Source organism: Desmodus rotundus, chromosome 6, assembly GCF_022682495.2.
Source record: "Desmodus rotundus isolate HL8 chromosome 6, HLdesRot8A.1, whole genome shotgun sequence".
NCBI lineage: Eukaryota > Metazoa > Chordata > Mammalia > Chiroptera > Phyllostomidae > Desmodus > Desmodus rotundus.
In genome coordinates, this window is record NC_071392.1 from 90,722,160 (window position 1) to 90,743,159 (window position 21,000).

At 46.1% G+C, this 21,000-nt stretch overlaps 1 protein-coding gene across 14 annotated transcripts in view; it reads right to left on the minus strand.

Moving 5' to 3' along the window:
- The window catches only part of KMT2C (lysine methyltransferase 2C), a 208,016-nt gene that overhangs the window by 92,085 nt on the left and 94,931 nt on the right, over nucleotides 1–21,000 (minus strand). For all 14 annotated transcript variants that reach the window (XR_008427049.1, XM_053925983.2, XM_053925995.2 and 11 more), the window contains 3 exons: nucleotides 14,814–14,976; nucleotides 6,748–6,919; nucleotides 4,816–4,930 (listed from right to left, as the gene is read on the minus strand). Coding sequence is in view for 13 of the 14 variants with exons in the window: in XM_053925983.2 (XP_053781958.1) it covers nucleotides 4,816–4,930; nucleotides 6,748–6,919; nucleotides 14,814–14,976 (450 nt within the window). In the remaining variant the exon portion in view is untranslated. The remainder of the gene's footprint in view (nucleotides 1–4,815; nucleotides 4,931–6,747; nucleotides 6,920–14,813; nucleotides 14,977–21,000) is intronic.

A 21,000-nucleotide genomic window follows, 5' to 3' on the forward strand; every position in this document is an offset into this window, starting at 1 on the left:
CTCAGGAAAGTCAAGTAATTGCCACAGATCCCGTACTTGGTAACTGGAGCGCTGAGGTTTGACACCACAACCTTCCCTTACCCACATTGTCATTCCTCCATAGAAGAGAATTAAAACACGTGCGCACAACTAACCCACCCGACTCTGTAGTGGGAATGAAAGTGGCAGAACGGGACAGAGAGCAGGATAAAAGGCAGTAGGAGAACAACCTTGGTAAGTGAAGCTGGAGTTCTGAGGACATTTTCCAAGACAACGAAGAACAGGACAGAGAAGGCGATGAATTAGAGCAGAAAACAGAATTACCTAGCTGTTACCAAACAGTGTGAGAGAGAATGTGAACAACATGTTGTGCAAGCTTTTTTAAAGGCGAAGTTAACTAACGCTTCCCTAGACCATTCCATGGGTCCAACTGTTTGCAGAGTCAAGAAAACAAAAAGGTGTAACCCCAAAGTTACACCACAGCGCTTTCATGGCAGTCAGAAGGCAACAGTATCCATTTTTAGAGGAAAATAGCCAGGACACAAAGATTGGGGGTGAAATGAGATTAGAATTCGCAGAGGAAACATATACTTTTTTTTTCTTTTTGCAGAGAAAAAATGGCAAGGTTTGTAGTCTGGGCTAACTTAACCAAGACAAGGAGAGAAGAAAAGAAATGTTTCTCATTTCTACATTTTCAGTGGGAAGTGAGAGAAGAAATGATACTTTCAACATTCATAACTTAACATTATAAAATAAGATTCTGAATTGCAAATCATTGAAGGAAAAACAAGGAACAGAAAACCAGGTAAACAAAACAACTAGTTTTTCTTAATATAGCCAAGCATTTCAGTCGCAACCATTAATCTCAAATACTTAAACCCTTCAAAAGATACATTTAAAATTACAACGGAAGGATCCAAACTTAAAAAAAAAAAAAAGGTGTGAAAAGATCATTCACCTGGTAAACCAAACCCCCTGTGGCCATATTGTCAAGCAAAGCAAAATATAAAGGCAGTTTTATGTTGATAAAAAGCACAATATATGTATCAACACTGGCCTGACCTACTTGCTCAGTAACAGCCACAAAATTATAGTGTCAAAAAAAGAAAGTAAAATACAAGGAGAAATTGATTTTAAAAAGTATAGTCAATTTTACCTACCTACTTACAGGCTGTTGAATCAGCTGGTCAAAATATAAGGACTTTAACAAAATGAAATTAAAAACAAATACTACACCTTAAAAAGTCACTACTTCAAGAATCAAAATACTAGCAAAAAAACCCACATGGGTTAAACTGTCTAACTATAATTAACGCAAATAAATAAAAGCAGGAATTAACATGCTTAATTAAGCACAACATAAAATAATATAAAGTTACTGGGTCAAATGTGCATAAATACAGATAAAGTAAAAAATGGAACACATTTGGGGACAGCCAAAACTATAATCAAAGGTAAATTTATAGTCTTAAAATATCCTTTACCTTAGAAAAGCGACGAAAACAAATTCCAATTCAACTTCCTGTTTCGGAAAAGCGAGCGGGCCGGCCAGCAGGCGCACGAGGCGGCGGCCGAGCTCGAACGCACGCGCTCGGCCGACGGCCGCTTTTCCGCGGCCGGATTATCCGGCCCGCAGAACGGCAGCCTCCCCACCCCGGCTCGCCCGCGCCCAGGGACCCGAACGCCGGCGGGCGGCCGCCGCTCCGACGCTCAGCAGCCTCCCGCTCGTCCAGGGAGGCCACACCTGAGGGCACCCACCGGTCCGAGACCCCTCCCCTCCAGTCTCCACCCTCCGGCCGCGGAGCTCGCCGCGCGCCGCGGGAGAGGCGGGAGAGGCGCCGCCAGGTCCCGGCGCCGACCCTCACCTGGCGCAGGGGCGGGGCGCAGGTGTCCGGCACGCCCTGCACCTCCTCCCACCCCCTCCCCGCGCCGCAGCCCGGGACCCCGCCCTCCCAGCGGGGGCCGACCCCACGCCCACCGTGGGCGAACGACCCCCGCGCGTGCCTCGCTCCCACCCTCCGGCCTCCACCCCTTCTGCTCCGGGAAGAGCCTCGGGCGGGCGCCGCCTCGCTGCCAGTGAGCCCAGCAGCCCAGGGAGCCTCCGCCCGCGGGCTGCCCCGCGCCTCGGACCCGGGACCACCTCCGCCACCCCGCTGGCTGTGGAGACCCCGACACTCGTCCGACCGGGCAGCCAAGAGAAGGGCTAGGGCAAGGGTTCCGGGAGCACGTTTCTGTGCCAACGGGACGAGAACGCGAGGCTGCAGGGAGACCACAGGTGTACTCCGGGTGGGCTCTGTTTTCCGAGAACTGCAAGTGTTCCAGACAAATGCTAACCTGAAATAGCTAATATAAAATTTACCTGGCCTGCAAGGTACTGACTGCAGTGCAGACTGTAATGCCTGCACTTAGCGTCCGTGGTTACCGTCGTTAGTCCAGGGGCTGTCAGGCATGGTAGGAAGGGGGCAAGATTGGACACAGCGCAGCCACGGAAGGAGGAAGGGGCCGGCCGGGGCGCAGGGGCGCGCCCGCCGCTCGCCCTCCATCCCCATCACCTGGCCACGTCGCACCGCGCACGGCCCGCAGTAACTCGTGGAGGAGCCGCTGTTCCGAGTTTCAGCAATGACGGGCTCGGCACCCCCGGTGTATTACAGGCTTCAGGTGTGCCACAAAGCTTCATCGAGCCGCCCGCGGCCACTCGGTCACAGCCAGTGCTCCAGGACGGCTGGCTGGCGCGGGAGGTCCGACCACGTACTCCCAAGGCGGAAACAGGGCCCTCGCACTACCGGGTGCTGGTTTTGTACAAACACCCGTGCAAACGCACTCTGTACCAACACTACTAAAGCCAAAGAGAAAGCGAACGCACTGAACTGGACCTGAGAAAATGTCTTTCTCCTCAATCCTGACCTGGCAATTTAGTTTCAAGGCAAAACTATTTTTAGATTAAATTAATAATTTACTTTATAAATTCTATTTAGTGTTACTTTTAAAGTCAGAGTGATTACTGTAGGTAAAAGAAGCTTATGCCCAGCTTTATGTCTTTTCTATAAAATTATCATTTTAAAAGCCCTCAACGTGGGCGGAGTGCAGAGGACTTATGGTTCTGAGTCTCCAGGTTCTGATGACCTCCTTCCTCGTACAAAAAGAAGTGACATCCAGAAGCACATCTGAGTTTCCGGAGATCTAAACCGCGCTCTCAGTCCGGGCGGGGCAGGGAGATAAGGCAATGTCTGGGGCAGAGCGCCACAGGACAGGAGACCTGAGTTGTAAACAGCCCAGACAATTCACTGAGCCACTGACCTAGAACTCATTAGTGAACCTACATAGATTTCAAAGGGAGCACATGAACTACTTTTATGACTGATTCAGCCAAAAGAACATTCAAAGAAAAGCCATAGTAAATGTAAATATATTTACAAAAAGTATTTACATTAATATTTCCTGAACAGGAAAAAAAAGTTTTAGTCAGTCAGTTGAGAATTAAAAAGGTAAATGAATGATTCTTGCCTTCTACTTTAAGAATTTAAGTATTTTGTGCTTCCACAGACAAACAGTTTCAAAATCCATTTACCTGGTACTATAACTAGCTCTCCCCATAGGCAGAGCTGTCAGCCAAGCTACAGGGGTTAGAGGTTAGGAGACAGAACCTCAGAAAAGCTCGTGGAATGCCTCAGGGCCACAAAGATGCCAACACCAAAACAGATGGAAGAAGAGAAAGCACCCGACTCAAAGAGTATCCAGAAACAATTAAAAATAACTGCAGAAAGACTGATCGTGGTGACCAGAAATGATGCGACTGAAGGTGGTGTATGTGGCGTGTGTGATCAATAACGATATGCACTATGGAGTATCAAGCACATCCGTATCTCAAGCAATGAAAAAGAAACGGAAAGATGTCTACAGACCTTGTCTAAGTCTCATAACCTAAGAGAAACTTTAAACAACATCTAAGTAATAAGCATCTAAGTCAATCATCACTACAACTGCCATGGGGGAGGCACGCCACGCATACCCATGTACAATTAGAAGTGTTTCACACAAATGTTCCAGACATGCGTAACTATATATACTTATTTAAAAACACTATAAAACCACCCAGAAGCTTATCTATCAAAATGTCATGTATTTTATCTTTGGATTTTAACCTAATGGATTTTGGACATTTATCGGTTTCAGTATCCTCATTTGGGGATACTACCTATTTCAGAGATTTCTGGGAAGACTAATGATAAATCATTCAAAAGCAACTGCTAAGCCATGAAATACCATACATGTTAGTCAACAGATTCAGCAGCATTTTTATAACAGCCTAAAGTTGTAAACAACTCAAATGTTCACCAAGTGATCCAATAAATAAATTGTGGTTTCTCTACTACTTGGCAACAATATGGGTGAATCTCAAAATACTTAAGTTTAAAAACCAAAACAAAGAAAGAAAACCAGACTATATACATACTGTATTGTATCACTTATACAAAATTCTGAACACTGCAAACTAGTCTATGGTGAGAGTGCCGGCTGCCTGGAAGACAAGGGGTGGTGGCCAGCATGCAGCTGGAGAGACCCCCAGGGGCACCAGGAACTTTGGGGGAGATGAGCACATGTTCATTATCTCAAGGTGATGATGGCTTCATAAGGGTACACACGTGTCAAATTAAATTGTAGACTTTAAATATGTACAGTTTATTGTTTATCAAGTACGCGTCAATAAAGCTGTTCATTTTAAAGTTGATGGCAATGTATAAATTTGCATAGGTATCCGGTTGGTCTGCTCTATATAAAAATAAAAATAAAAACATACAGATGCTGATATTTTTCTTAAAGAAATAAACAACTTACTTTGCATTTCCAGCCATTGGTTGGTACTGATTTCATAACTGGTTGAAGACAAAAAGTATGATACCCTTTGTCACACGTATCACACACTAGCATCTTGCTATCTTCTCCCGATTGTCTAAAAAATAAGATAGCATTAATGATGCCTGATCTTTAAACTTATGTTTGTAACATAAGTAATCATCTAAAGACTCAGTCCTGCGGCCTGCCCAGCTCATAACACCTCAGTGTCTGTTTTGTCCTCGAGCAGATCACGACAGAGGCCACCCCTGCAGGACGTGACTGTGACCGGCAAGTTCCCAAAGCACCCTCAAGGACTCTCCTCACTGAATGTTCGCCTAAGGCGAACCTGCTTCAGTCATTTGGGGCTTCCTGCAAAGAAGGAGAGGTTATGGCAAGAACGACTGACTCTGATCCCTTCCGGGGTAAGTCTCTCACACCACCCTTTGTTGGGAAGGAGCCGATCTGGGCACAGTGAGTTGGGAAGACAGTCATAATAAAAGAAGGCTCAACCCTGGCATAAGCCCTATCTTTGCATTCAGACTGCAGGTTTTCTAGCTGTGTGACTTCTGAGTAACTCAAGACTCGGCTTCCCTGTTTCAGGTGTAAAGTGCGAGTAATTGTCAAAGATTACTGTGAGAATTAAATATATTTCTGGCTGAAGAGCTTGGAATATTTATGTGCTAAATAAACAGACATAAGAATAATCATCTTATAATTATTAAGAATTATACTTTAAAAAAATCTCTGCCTTTGATTCTTGGCTATTCATGACTCACTCTCAGAGACTAAGAATTTAATTCGAGAGGAGGGGGAAGGGAAACTGGGTGATGCAAGAGCAAGAGCCGAGAGAAGCCACGCTGAGCAAAACCTAGGGGTGAACAGAAGTAAAAAGGAAGATGGGTTAGTTGGCCTCCACTTTCTTCTTAGGCTTAATAAATTCTAGGTGTAAAATCGTACCTTTTATCTCTTTAGCTACATGGGAAGATCGTGCAGAAAAAAGCATTCTTTCTTCAAGTTCCCTCCCTCCCTCCCAAGAACCTGGGCATAGATACAAGGCACCAAATCAGCGCTGACTGATGTTTTCTTTAATTTTTGCCAAAACGTAACAGCACATGGTCCTACTTATTTCATATAATTCTGAGATACTGATGCTGACTATTAGCGAATTAAATTATGAATAAAACAGACTGATTATGGAGGTGGTGGGCATAATTTCTCCTGGTCAGAAAAGTCCTCAGCTTGTAAATAATTTGAAGGCTGCTGCAGATGCAGGTAAGGTCCCCCAGTTATCATGCTAATTAGTAGCATGAGGAAAAAAAACCCACAGAAAAGACTGGAGAAGTGACCGAAGGATGGAACAGAACACTTGGGAAAAGGCCCCCCATCACACACGTGTAAGTGCCATGGGGCGCTCTTCAGCTGCAGAGTGACTGGCATCTAATGAGGGTGGAGACTGCCTTTCAGACAGACATGGGTTTTTTGAAACAGTGACCTCAGTGTGCACTCTCCCTCCTGGGATGGGAAAGGGCTCGCCCTGACAGCCACTTTCTGTAGTTAGCTCTGTCTTTCCTGCTAAATCCCCCCCAGTCTCCCTCAAAAGGAGTTGCTTTACTTTTCTAATACTTATTTTAAATTATTTTAAATTGTTAATACCATTCATTTAAAAATTGTTGACAAATTTAAATGAGCTTTTTAGGCAATCAAAGGAATTTAAATTAGTGAAATTAGTTTTTGTGTAGACTTTGTCTCAAAGTCATGTAAATGTTAATGCACAGCTAGCATTTATTTCTTCCATTAAGAGCCAAGGAAGCCAATGGAATGAACACAGCTGCAGTCTGAACCACCTTCAGCACGTTACACAAACCTTTCGCACCTAGGAACAGGATCTCTCTTGCACTCGATACACACCTGTGAGTTGAAATTAGAACTTACTTGCAGTTCTGGCACACTTTGCACTCGGGACATTGCCACCCTGCACGTTTTAATGGAGTAACCGCTATGTCCAGGCACATTCCATGATAGTGCTGACCACAAGTAGTACAAAAGAACTGATCTAAGAGGTCTCCCGGGCTGTCGCACACTGCACAGTTTGCATCTTCCTTTGCTATAATTAACGGTAAAACAATGAAATTGTTGTATAAGAATTTAATATTTTTCTGACTTTACAGTTTAAAAATAACTTGAAGGGAACTTGCATGGTACATCTTTCAGACACTTGAAGTTATCCACACTGAAGTGCTATCCAATCAGGATACGGTCTCGATAAAAACAAGTAATGTATTTAGTCTACATTTAGTCACAGTAAGTTTAATCATCTAGCTTTGTGCCCACGTGTACCTGAGACCGTAAGCGGTTCTTAGGTAACTGTACAGCCCTCACACCAGTGCCCATCTGGCGCCTAGTCAGCGCTCGATGCACGCTGCTGAAAAGAAGCAAACAGGAAAACATCGACTGAGAGATGTTCGCAGTGTAAAAAGAGACAGTTTATATGGATGTTAGATGTTTTCAAATTAACAAAATCAGGTAAGAGGCAAAATTAAGAAATGTTAATATCAATTAGATTAAGATGCTTCGTAAGCATAAACAGACTAATTTTCATTTAAGTCAGATAAGGTTTTGAATACCGGAAAATATCATGTGAGGGAGCATATTACAGGTGGAAGCTACATATTCATACCCAATAACTTCATATACTATTTTGATATTCATTTCTATTAATTGCCAGTTGTTAAAAAGCATTACATTTTACATTATTATAAACATCATCTATCCCTTAAATGTGATCAAAAGAAATGGCACGTTTTAACAGTCTTTTTACCACTAAAACAAAAAATAACTGTAAAAATAAACTGCCTTGACAAATACACAGTGAAATTCACACATATTACAAAATACGGAAAATAATGTTTTCTAAAATCACACCAATTAGGTAAGATGGATAATCATGGCTGTGTCTGACTCACTTAGGGTCTCAGCTAACTGGTTTGATTAGCTGATTACACTAGCACTGTTTTCAATTGCATATGTAAACTTTCTTCTCTTTTGTATTTTGAAGGTCTGGTCAGTCCTCCCTTGCTATAAACACTTCCTTCCTTCCTTCCTTCCCAGTCAGGTGTCACAGAACAAGTCCTCCTCCTAATGTTGGAGGCAGCAAACTGGTTCCATGGGCCACAGAGGTCTCTGGAGTGCAGACTCTTCATTGTTATTTCAGAGTCCTTTTTAAATGGTAAAACCCATCTGTAGCTGGAAGGCATTTCACAATGGGCCCTGGGATGACCTTGCCCCAAGGTGGACCCCTGGTGGCCCCACACCTTTCTTGTAGCAAAGCTAGAGGAATGAGGCTACTTTGGAGACCTTCCCTTACGTGCATGAGGCAGCATTTACGTCCCATCCAGGCCCACAGTAAGACTTCCCTTCCCCGGCTTCCACGCTGGCCTCTCTCCAGATTTCTCCCTCGGTTCCCCTTGCCTCCATCTTGTCCTCCAGGGCAGGCTTTGTGCCTCCCTCCCTCTAAATGCTGGTGTCTCTGAGAACAGCATCCAGTGCTTCCTTTTCTAATCCCTGGTGGCTCCTCTCTCAATCACAGCACCTCAACCCACAGCACCAGCCCCAGCTTCTTCCTTAACCCAGCACGTTATTCTCAAGGCTTCCCGGACCTCAACAGCCAATGTTCCCACTCACTCACCCTCTCTGAAGCTCCTTTCTCTCAACCAGTGTTAGTACCACGGCTGGCTCTTTAACTCTTCCCTGACCCGACACACCCAGCAGACACCCAGTCCTGGGGAGTCCACTCTCAGCAGCCCCCGCCTGTCCCCACAGCCTCTCCTCGGCTCCCTCCCTGGGTCACTGCAGGGCCTCTGGAATGACGCCCCTGCACCTGGCCCAACCTCCTCCTCAAATCACCTCCTGTGGGCCCAGACTGAGTTTTCCACACTGCGACTCTCACTGCTCAGCCCTGCTTCGATTAAAACTTCACCAATACTTCCTTTTTCACCGAAAAGGAAAAAAATAGAAACTTTCTAGTGTGAGGCAAAAGTTAAAAAAAAAACAAAAAACAAATGATTGTCAGGAGCGCTCTCTACTTCCTGGTCATGCCAAGCAGTCTGGTACACGCATAGCTCGTGCCGGCGTCCCAGCTCACGTGCTTGCACACGTCCTGTGCCCTCTGCTCAGCACGTGGCTCTGGGTTGTGCCCCTAGCCGGTTCCAAAACTCCACTCAAACTCCGTCCCGGAACAGGAAACATTACCACACCTAAACACCGAGGTAGTTGTTGACTATTCCCTTCTTATGCTTAGAAGGAACTGTTATACAAGGGGGCTAGGGACCCCCCAAAACCCAGAATTATCTTTTAGAGGGCAGGCTTCTTGTAGGACAGCCTTCCCCACTAGGTGCGTGTCCTAGGAACCCATCTGGATCAGTGCACCCGCTGGCGTTGTTGTGAGAGGCTGCATTCAGCTTCAGTGAATTCTTTTTGAAGACTCTTCCAGTGCATTTGCCCATTTCATGAAGGGTGATTGACGAACACACCTGCCCACACCTCTCTGACTGTTCAGCAGCTTTAAACCAAAAACAGCAAGATCCCCACCCTCCCTATTCACCCAATCTTGCCCCAAGCAATGTTTTTTGTTCTGGTTTTTTTGCCCAGATGAAAAAGTCCTCAAAGGGAAATGTTCTGTCAATATGGAAGAGGTGAAACAAAAACACGGCAGAAGCACTAAAAGGCATCAAAATCATCGAGTTCAAAAACTGTTTTGAGCAGGGGAAAAACCTCTCGATAGGTGCATCGGAGGAAATGGAGAGGACCTTGAGGGTGACTGAAGTTTAAACATGTAAGAGTAAATACACAACTTTTTATAAATAAACTCCGGATTTTTGGGGTCCCCCTCATATAATTGATTTAACCCAATACTGTGCTTCCTTGAAGGGTAGGGACCTTGCCGTTTTCAACTCTGCATCCTCACTGCCTAGCACAAACAAAGCCTTATTACATATATATTTAAATACATGGCTTGCTTCTAAAATCACTTCTAAATGGCTCTTTGATTGATAGGTATTAGTTTAAAAGTGGAAATGTCATAAATTAGTTTGTTTTTGATAGAAATGGCACAACAGAGTGACCTCTTGCCAATATTTATTCATTCACGCTTTGGATGTTTAAAAACTAATCTTTGATACCTGCCTACCCTCAGAACACAGAGAAACTGGAGCAGATGCTGGACTCGGAATACCCGATACTCAGTTCACCTTTCTGTTGGAATTTGCCAGCAACACTGTCTGAAATGCTTATGTGGGACTTGGAGTTTTCTGCGCTGACACTTCAACCTGCCGCGCTAGCACCAGCCACACGTGGCTACCAAGCAAAGGAAACGCTGTTAGTCAAACCGAGACGTGGGGCACTTATAAAACACGCCCAGACTCCGAAGACAAAGCCAGGAAAACACGTCGAGTGTCTCAACACTTCTTACTGATCACCCGTGGACACAGCACTACTGTGCACACCCTGGAGACAGGACTAATAGAGACTTGGAAGGCCCGTCTGCTGCTCCCGGGCATTTCCGGGGCACCACCCTGGCCTCCAGGGCAAAGCCCCTCTGTGCTCAGGTAACGGTGGCACAGACCCCGCCTTCCTTCTGTAAAAGCTCCCGGCCATCCCTTCCTGCCCACACCGCACACTGCTCCGTGAGCATGGGTCACTGGTAATACACTAAGCAAAGAAAAACATCCAATGACACAAACACATCTAGGCCCCAAAACATCTACTACACAAGCTGTGAAAATGGTAACAGGAAAACAGGACTGCATGAAGCAGTGCAGCTGGCTGCACCCCTGCCCGGTCAGGGAGAGACGCGGGCGGGAATGCACAGCCGTGCGAAGGGTGTGCAGGAGGAGACGAGAACCCTGGACAGCGTAAGAACCGTGTCTCGTGGAAGTACATGCACGCAGACATACATATGTGTCTGCAAACCACAGAGACGTGAGGCTTGAAGCAGTAATCACACAACTATGCGAGGTTTTTCTTGAAGCAGCTGGAAAGGCACCGGAGACGGGGTGGAAGACCACAGCTACAGATGACTCGAGAGGGCAGAGTGGGACCAGGCCAGCGTGGCTCCGAAAGCCAGGCCCTGACTCCTCACCGCACTGGCTCCCGGGGGAGAACGTCTGCACGTGCACTAAGCAGACAGCGCCTACACAGGCAGACACTGGAGAGGCTACGTGATGCAGGGGGAGCGAGAAAAGAGCGGGAGAGACAGGAGGAGACGCTGTGGACATGGCCCCTTCCTGAGTGACAGCTGTGACATGAGAAGAGATGGAGGAGGGGACAAAAACAATGAGCTTAAATCAGAAGGGAGCTCATCGCAGACCCTCACCTGGCCATGCTGGAGGGTGAGACCACTGCTCAGCGAAGTCTGGAAGCACCCAGAATGAGTGGCGGGTGCAAGGAAACAGCAGGGAACGCTGAGGCACTGCCAGACAGCGCTCCTTTGGGAAGTGCTCCGGCAGCTCCCTGAGCAGGGTGACGGGCCTGGCACGTGGGCACTCCAGAAAGAAAATGCACATCATGGATGCTGTCCAGAGAGGCTGGCCCACCATGCAGGCAGGAAGGTAAGAATGCAAGGTGAGGGACTGGCAGAGTGGAGGGCACATAAAAGTGGCAGGACTGGGTGTCCACATATACAAAGACGACCGAGAGACTCAGTGTGGAGCCGAGAGCTGGACTGAAGACAGAGAGTGAAAGCTGAGCGATGACAGTGAATACACGGTGGGTGGGGCAGATAGAGAGCACTGCCACACTTAACCCTGCAGAGAGTCACCACAGACAGCTTTCCCTGGGTGTCCAGTCTGTGTTCACCTGGGTGTCTCCACCGCCCACCCCGCAGACGCTCTGGTGCAGGCACAAGGGTGAGCTGACTGTCCCACAGCCCTGCCAAGCTGCTCCCTCAGGCGTGGGCAGTGTTGCTCCACCTGCCTGGAATGTTTCGTCCTCTGATCCTGCATGGCTGCCACTTGACAGGTCAGCTTTCCCTGAGAGGCAAATCGCTCCTCCAGAGGCAAGTCTAACCACGTCTCCCGAAGGACGTTTCGTGTCAGCTGCCCAGGCAAGGCTCCTGGACACATGCATCACCATGAGAGAAATGCCAGTGGCGTGACAGCATTTACCTGTGACACAGAGCACCCCCAAACCGTGTGCTGCTTGAAGTCCTGGCCTTGCTCACGGATGCTCTCTTTGTTGAGATTTCTTTCTAATGAGGTCTGTGTTTTTGTTAGGTCTGTCAACTTTCACAAGAGACGTCTTAGTCCTGACTCAGCTAACTATCACTCTAACGTATTGCTCTATACTTAGCCAGAAGCATCAAGTATTATATTCAATGTACACAATATAGCTTGAGCCTCAGCTAAGAGCTAAAATAACTACCTTTTTGTAAAGCAATTAATATAGATGAGGTACAATGCTACACGATATTCATCGATTAGTGTCTCGTAACCCATACATGTTAAAGGCACAGAAAGTCACACACTCTGTGGGGCAGTGCACCAGCAGGGCGGCTAGGAAGGCTACAGGAAGACAACTGCACAGCCCTGCACACTGCTGCAATACAGTCTTCTACAACACCCTCCACGTCCTCAGGTATCAGGACAGATAGTCCGAAAGCTGTGTTGACACTGCACTATTCAAGATCCTGAAGAAAGAGAATTGACTCAGTTGGGCTTTGATTTTATGCCACTGGCTTCTGTTGAGGGCTGTTACAAGAAACTGCCCTGTAGGATCGGCCTCACCATCACCTTCACATTTAGCCTGTCCTTATGTTCCCATGGCCAAATCTCCTTGCTTGTTTTTAGTTTTTATCTGATCCTACCTTTCAGGTCCTTTTATGCGTCTCCAGAAGTCTACCTGGGGACAAGGCTCGGTACCCGGTACCTGAGACCATCTTTTATTAGTTTCATGTTGCCTGCGTGAACCTGTCACTGCATGTGGGCATGGTAAGTGGTAGCAAATAATCTCACCTCCGTTATTCCGCTTCATTACTTTACGCAACGATTTATGATCTCTAACGTGTAAGTGAGGTCTACACTAATAGAACACAGTCTGCAGCATGGAGTAGTACTGCCGTTATGTAACAAAGTATCTAACATTAGACATGTAGCCCTAGAAAACTTTACAATTGTTTACTCGGCTCCAAAGCTCGACAAAGTACAAAAGGCTGAGTAAAACTCAGATTCCTACATACACACACAACTGTTTCATCCCACTGGCGAAATGCAAGCCACAACCCAGGGCACAACCTCTAATGACTTGACACTGAAGTCTGTGCGCTCATGAAATGATTCACCACACGAGGTCTTAACATAATGACCCCCATAACAGTGGTTGTGCATGGCCCTGGCTGGTGTGGCTCAGTGGCTTGAGTGCCGGCCTGCGAACTAAAGGGTCCCCGGTTCAATTCCCAGTCAGGGTACATGCCTGGGTTGTGGACCAGGTCCCCAGTAGGGGGTGTGTGAGAGGCAACCACACATTGATGTTTCTCTCCCTCTCTTCCTTCCTCCCTTCCCCTCTGTCTAAATATAAATAAGTAAAATCTTAAAAGAGTGACTGTGATGAGTGTTCTTTTTTCCCCAGATTCAAAGGTTATAATCCAAAACATTTTAAACTTTGAATCCCTTATTAGCCTAAATACAATTTGACATTTCAGTTTGCTTTACCTATAATTCAGGTCTGTATGGTGATTAAGGGCGACATGATTATACATGTAGACACAAAATAATTTTAACTGAAGATAAAATTATGGTACTAAACAAAAATAAAAAATAATGATTATGAAATCTAACTGTACTTGTGAAATCTAACTCAGTTTGAGCCTGAGGTAACTATATCTATCTTTCAGAGATGAAGAAGGTGGGAAAAGCCTTTACTGACTTGCTAAGAAACAGGTAAAAGCTCTAACGATCAGCCTAACAAGAGCAAATGAGGCATCGCAGGGATTTCACAACGAGATAGAAACTCGGTTTCCTAGGGAAAAAGATCCCGAAGCGCACGTGCTCATTGGAAATCCGTAGTAAGAAAAAGAGAAGAGCTCTGTTCAATGGTGAAGAAAGGAAGGAGGGATGATGTTCTGTAAAACATGAAATGCGGACAGTTAAACATTCTCACCGAACTGTAAAACACTGCCAGGAAGAGAAGGAAAAAGGACAAGGGCGGTCCCAGCTCGCCGTGGCAGATGAGGTCGGTGGCAGCACCGACAGAGGCCCAGCGGGAAGACCGGGCCAGCACAGCTGCCGAGAGTCGAGAAAGTCTCTGCTGATCCTATCAACAATGCACACCCCGAAATGACACCTCAGTCGGCAATTTTCAGCCTTGTTCGTCTCACGGCACATAAACCCATCACTAAAATTCAGTGGTGCACCAAAACACGTATTTGTTGCCGAGCTGCTACAAAAATAGGAGTGATTTTGACTCACTCACACTGGACGGCCAGTGCTGGCTGCTGCTGCGCCCTCACTTGGCAGTCAAAGGGAGAAGAGGGCAGCGCCCCCAACTACACGGTCAGGCGCAGCGTGCTTCCCGTGCGCTCGCAGCCCAGGGGCTGAACACCGCTGCCGGAGTCAGTGGTCTCCTAAGGCTCCGCTGGGCGGTTTTTGAGTGCAAACGGCACTGGATAATGTTTAACTTTTCAAATGACCTGCTATCTAGTACAAATTAAAACAATATATCCTGAGCGCTTCTATCTTTCAATGATGGTTTAAAATTTTTCTAAATCAGGAAAAACTTGTAAACTACATTTGAATTTCTGAGGAAGCAACTTTTTGGACTTAACTTCAATGACATTGCTGGTAAGATTTCCCCTAAGGACCTCTGGCAAACATCCCTCAGAGTATCAAGATTATACAATAATACTGACCTTTTACTACAAGTAGAGGAGCACTGAGGGAACTCAGGACATTTGCCATGTTAAGTGAGTGCACGGACAAGGGTTAAGAGCGTGTCTGCAGGAAACTCACATCTTTCAGGAGCTTGCTCGATGTGCTCTGGGCAGAGGAGGAGGAAGTGGCTGGCGTCCTGGAAGGTGCCGGCCCCCACAGCACAAGGGTAATGGTACCTCTGGGCACATTTCTCTTCACAGCATTTGATAGTGGCTCCAAGGTGCTTACAAAATGCACATCGCTGCAGGGGCAAGAGGGAAAGACATTTCTTTATGAAACCTGGCAAAGGAACACTCAAACATGGGGCTAGGAAGGTATTAAAAACCTTTATACATCATTAGAAAAACTATTTGAATCAGCAGGATACCAAATAAAAGACTCACTGAAAATAATAAAACCTAAGATACTCAGTTTGGTAGATGGTATAAAACAGATTCATCCTTCCATTTAAGTTTACAAAGTTAGCATTTCATTTTTTTCTACAGACTTCGTCAAAACATACAACTAAATTTTAAAAAATACCAGTGATATGGTTAAAAAGGTGGGTTTCTAGTTTAGGGTTATTTTAACAGTGTTTAAATCCCATCAATAAATAAAAATGAATGTATAGTTTCTACAGAACGTTGTACTATCACCCTGCCTAGAAATCAATATGAAGTAAACTAGCCAATCACAAAATAAGTTAATGAAGGACAACCACATCGTTAAAGCCACCCAACCTACACATTTCACTTTAATTAGTTTTAAGGTTCTTAGTAAAATGCTGGGAGTGTGAAGAAAATTAGGTCATGAGTGTCTCCTCTCCCCTCCCCCCACCCATTTCAATCTGCTTTTAACTCTCTTCCAAGCAGCAAAAGCAAAGAAATGAGCCACACTGCGCCCCACCCCCCCACCCCCGCCCGGACCCACAGGGCCAGGCTAGGGCACTGGGTGTGCAGCAGTGGGTCCAGGCGGCCTACAGAGCTCAACTTCCCTACTCGCCTCTTCCTCGGGTGGTTGGAGGAGAGTGCCTAGAACCAGGCCTCCACACCCGCTCTTGGAGGCCACTTTCCTTGGGGAGCTTTTGTGGGGTGACCTGTACAGAGGAGGCCTGGCTGTCCGGGTCACAGGAATTTGCAAGTTAGCGTTTATGCCCTCCGCTTGGTGACTGGCTTGGCCTCACCCTGCTCCAAGGCCCCAGGGCAGGCACCACGGACTGCCCTGTCTTTGCTCCTGCAGTACCAGACCACTGCCCAGCCCCCCAGGGGGCTGTGCATGCGGCCTGAGTGGGCATCACTCTGGGGACTCCGAGTGACCGGTGGGCGAGGCGCACAGCAGCAGGGCTGGAGCACCGGAGGCCACACAGGAGGACCAGCAGTCAGCGCCTCACCAGTAGAGGAGCTGCTACCGGGGCGTGGGCGGCCTCCCGAGCTGCTGTGGGCCCTGAATCCAGCACAGAGTGCACAAACCTGCAGAGGCTCCTGCTCAGGGGCTCAGGACCCGCCCTGAACCCGTGAGGGAAAGCTCACGTCTCCTGGTGTGTCTTCCACACACCTTGAGTGTGGCCAGCAGAACCACTGCAGCCCCTCATGTAACTTGTACACACTAGCTGTTTGTGGCCCTAGAATCGCACAGGAAGTCCACAAATCCACACACTAGTACACATTTCTGTGCTTTTTTTGTACTCAAGGGGGTTACTGCATTCACTGATAAAGTGGAATAACTAACTTTTTCCACACTGGGTATGGGTTTAGTTTTAAACCTACCCAGGTATCTAAGTGCCATTAATGGAACCCGGAGGTGACAACATTAACAAGACCTGGGTAGTCTGAGGGTTCCTGAGTCACAATGAAAAGGCCAAGAAAACGCTGAGGCAGGAAAGTGAGTTTACAGGTCCAATCAATCACTGAAAAGTGTTCCTATTAGCTGTTAATATATAATAATCTATGCCAAACTGTTAAAATCTAGAATCTTTGTTACTTCTACAGCATATGCCAAGTTGTGCAGAAGCCTTCTGCACTAAAAATGATTCTGGCAAATAAAATATAAAGACTTTTACTTAAGCGCATAATAAGGAAACAAAATAATTTAAATTGATCCTTTTCCCAGTGTCTGTATCTTTTTAGAAACATCAACATGTTCTCTAAATCACATTTGCAATGGAAAAATATTACATGACATTAGCTAAACTACTATAAGTCCTGGAATGTACTCAACACACTAATTTCCAATAACATATAATGACATCAGGGAATAAAGGAAGGAAATAAAATACAAACCATTTGAGCAAACGCCCCCAGCCCATCTGTTACAGCTACAGAGTCACTGAAAGACGTTTGGCATTGAAAGAAAACGTACACTTTATATAGAGACTGGAATATATCTTTTTGAACCAAATAAAAAGTATTTGTAAAGCTGTAGAAAATACCAAAGAGTATGCATCCACGGGAAACTTGTCCAACATCAGTACCTCATGAACCGTGTATTAGAAATCAAGCAAGTTGTGAAGTAGGTAACAATTACAAAACTAATTAACATTTGGAGAAAAGAAAAAGGTAAGGCAAACAACTCTTAAATAGTATAACTGACCAATTTATTTGAATCAGTATTTAAAACTCTGAAATAGCGTTTTCCCCACTTTTTTTTAATCACTAAAAATCGAGGCGAGGAAGAGAAAGTATTATAATACCTTCCGGCACTCGTCTGAGAACGCAGACTGGGCAAAAGCAGCTGTAAAACGCGTGTCTAATGGCTGAGCTCTGTGAAGAACAGGTAGAGAGCTCTTACAACTCACCAGTAAGAAGCCGAGTCACCTGCAAGAGGAGGGTTGGGCACGAGACTTGAACAGACACGTCACTGCAGCCGCTCAGAGGCAGACAGGTCCATGAGACGGCCCATCGCAGCATCAGAAAGCACGGAACAAGCCCACGAGGAAACATCACTAAAACAAAGCCACTGACACTGATGAAACACAGACAATGGCCGGTGCGGGCAACAGTGGAGAGCGGATGGGCCTCCACAGAAAGGTATGCTGGCACTTTTGAAGACTCTGTGAAGCTGGTTTCCAAAGGAAAGTGCACACTCTCGCACAAATAAACAACTCCAGTCCTAATTATTCACATGGGAGATGCGCAGACACTCCCTGCCGCATCAATGTTCGTAGTGGCTTTATCACAGTAAGAGCCAAGAACAGACTGTCGGCTGGTGAGTAACCGTTCTGCTAAGCACACGCTGCACAGTCCCATGCCTCTGTGTAGAAAATGCAAAACTGCAGCAGAGGTTCGGGCCGGTGACTGCCAGGAGCTGGGGGTGGGAGAGGGCTGACCTCCACGGGTAATGAGAGAACATTTGGGGGTGAAGGACATCCTCTCTCTCTTGACTGTGATGTTACGTAACTGTGCACATTTCTCAAAACATGTTCAACTATAATCTTAGAAGGGGTGAATTATGCAAAGTATACCTTAATAAAAGAATGACTCACACAGAAAAACATATTTATTAACTGGATGAAGGCAGGGAGGCTAGTATCAGAATAATGCTCTCGAAGATAAAATTTGTAAAATCTGAATAAGATATATAACCTCACTATTTGCAGTCACTGGTGAATAACCACAAGCAGGCTGGAATGAAAAGACATTTGACCCTTGAAAGAAAGGAGCATCCCGGGCTAAGATCTGAGTTAAGCAGGTTTTCAGTTAAGGACATTTCTAGGGCAGAGTGGTGCTAGACCTCAAACAACAAGATCAAGGTCAACAATGGTGGGAAGGATGAAACGGAAGGGAAACCTTCAAAGGAGTGAGCCTCAGAGGAGAGCACCCCCGATGTGAACAAACTCCCCAATCTCTGCTGCACCCTAACACAGACATTCACAGAGAAACTCTAAGATTTCTGACGGTGCGGACAACGGGGGTGATGTAGTTTGAGTGCAAGTCCAGACATCGTAAGAGCCTCCCAGGAAAAAACTTGATATTGAATAAAGCGACACAGTAGTATCCTGTGACCATAACCTACTCACCTAAATGTTCGGGATACAACAAAATGTACTAAGGTATGTGTGTATATGTACTTGGGGTGGGGGGGGAGAGACAAAAAAATGGGACCCACAACAAAGAAAAAAAAAACTAATACAAAATGACCAGGAGCAAAGTAACAGAACAGACCTGAAAATCACAAAACCCAATGAAAATTCTACAAGTAGAAATTATAGTAACTTATATGAAAATTTTAGTGAGTGAGCTTAACAAGATACTGGATATTAGAAACAAATGGTCAGCCCTGGCCAAATCTTTCACTTGGTCAGAAACTCTGTTGGTTAGAGCCTTGTCCCAAACGCCAGGGCTGCAGGTTCAATCCCTGGTCACAGCATGTACAAGAATCCACCAATGAGTGCGTGAATTGGTGCAACAACAAATCGATGTTTCTCTCTCTGTCCCTTCCTCTCTCTCTAAAAATCAACAAATAAAATTTAAATACATAAGTATATAAAGATATAAACATATAAAAGAAATGGTGAATGACCTTGAAAATAAAGTGAATCATTTACGCATTCTAAGAAACTAAAAGTAAAATTATTGAAAAAGAAGTTAACAGAGCCCAACAGTCTGTGGGGCAGCATTAAACACAGCAACGTGCATGTAACTGCAGCTGCAAAGGACGAGGGGCAATGGGACAGAAAGAGATAAGAAATAAAGGTCAAACTTTTTACAAATGTGGTGGGAAAAAAGTCAACTTACATTTTCAAGAAGCAGCAAACCCCAAGCAGGAAGAATACAAAGAATATCACACCTTAGGCACACCCTAGTCAGACTGCTGAAAACCAAAGATAGAATCCTGAAAGCACCTAGAAAATATCAAAACATTGTATACACAGAACTAACAATACCATTGACACCTGACTGCTCATCAGAAACAATGAAAGACAGGAAACCATGTGAGAACATCAATTACATGCTGAGAGAATAGAAACCTGCCTGTGTACAACTCTACCATAGGAAAAAGAAAAAAAATACAGTCCTCCTGAACGCAGAATGCCACTCCCGGCGAATGGAGGAGCCTCCCTGTCCCTGTACTCCACACTAAGGACAGCTGACAGCGCTGGGCGTGGCACATGGGACAGACACAGGGCACCAGCAGGCTGAGACGGTGGTAAACCAGCGAGGGCCGTGGGTGCTACGGAATGAAAAAGCACACCCCCAGGTCTGCTTTCCAACCCCTACATAAGAGGTGCTGAAGAACGACGACCCAGAAACACCAGCAGAACACACAGCCACAGAGCCCAAGGACAGCCAGCTCTCCCTGACCAAGACACACGGACAGTGTCCAGCTGGCAGGGACGAACAGCACAGAAGCAGCCCAAACCCTACACCCTGCAGCAAAGGCTGAAGGGAAAGCTTGAGTGCCCAGACAGGGTGGGCTAGGCGGGCAGTCCGGCCATGCACACCCACTAGACAGGACCGGGACCTGCTCCCCTCACGTCAGTGCAGAAGAGGTGGGGAGCCCGGAACTGAACACCTGCCAAGGACAGTGAGGGGACATGGCCCCCGCCCCCTCCCTCTGGGGTTGGTGGCAGGGGGTGTCTGCTGGAGAATCAGACCCCAAACCACTGCCCAGAGGTAACGTGGGGCCAGGTGGACGGCAGGAACCTCCTGTGCTGCTGGACAGCAGAGGTGTGATGCCCACCCTGCACAGCAGCCGCTGAGCCCCCCCGCAACATGCCGGTGGAAGCTGAGTACGGAACTGGACTTCCACACACATACCCGGGAGTGACATGGGGCCACCCCTTTTTTCTTTACCCCAAAAGCAGTTTCAGATAGGAGATGCTAAAAGGGGGCATTTTAAATAAACAGAGTTTCCTAACATAATACTTGAAATGTAAAGGATTCAAGAGAAAAAATAACTCTTACCATCACAAGAACCAGGAAAATCCCAATGGGAGCATAAAGTACATACAAGGTGCTATGAAACTGCTTCAACAAGACACTATGAACATGCTTGTAGCAAATAAAGAAAATGTCTCGGCAAAGAAAACAGTCTTGAAAAAGACATAATGGAAACAAATGGGAAGTTTAAAACTCAAAAATATGCCAAAACAATAAATAAAGCACTTAGTGAGGGGACTTCACAATGGAATAGAGAAATCACCTTATGGGAACAAGTGAGAAAAGGGACTAGGAAAGGGCAAGGTTAAGGGGAAGGCGGGACTATGACAAACGATGCAGGATTCCTGTCATGGGGCGTGAAAGAAAGGTGAGGCTGAAAAAGTATTTGAAGAAACAATGGTGAAAAT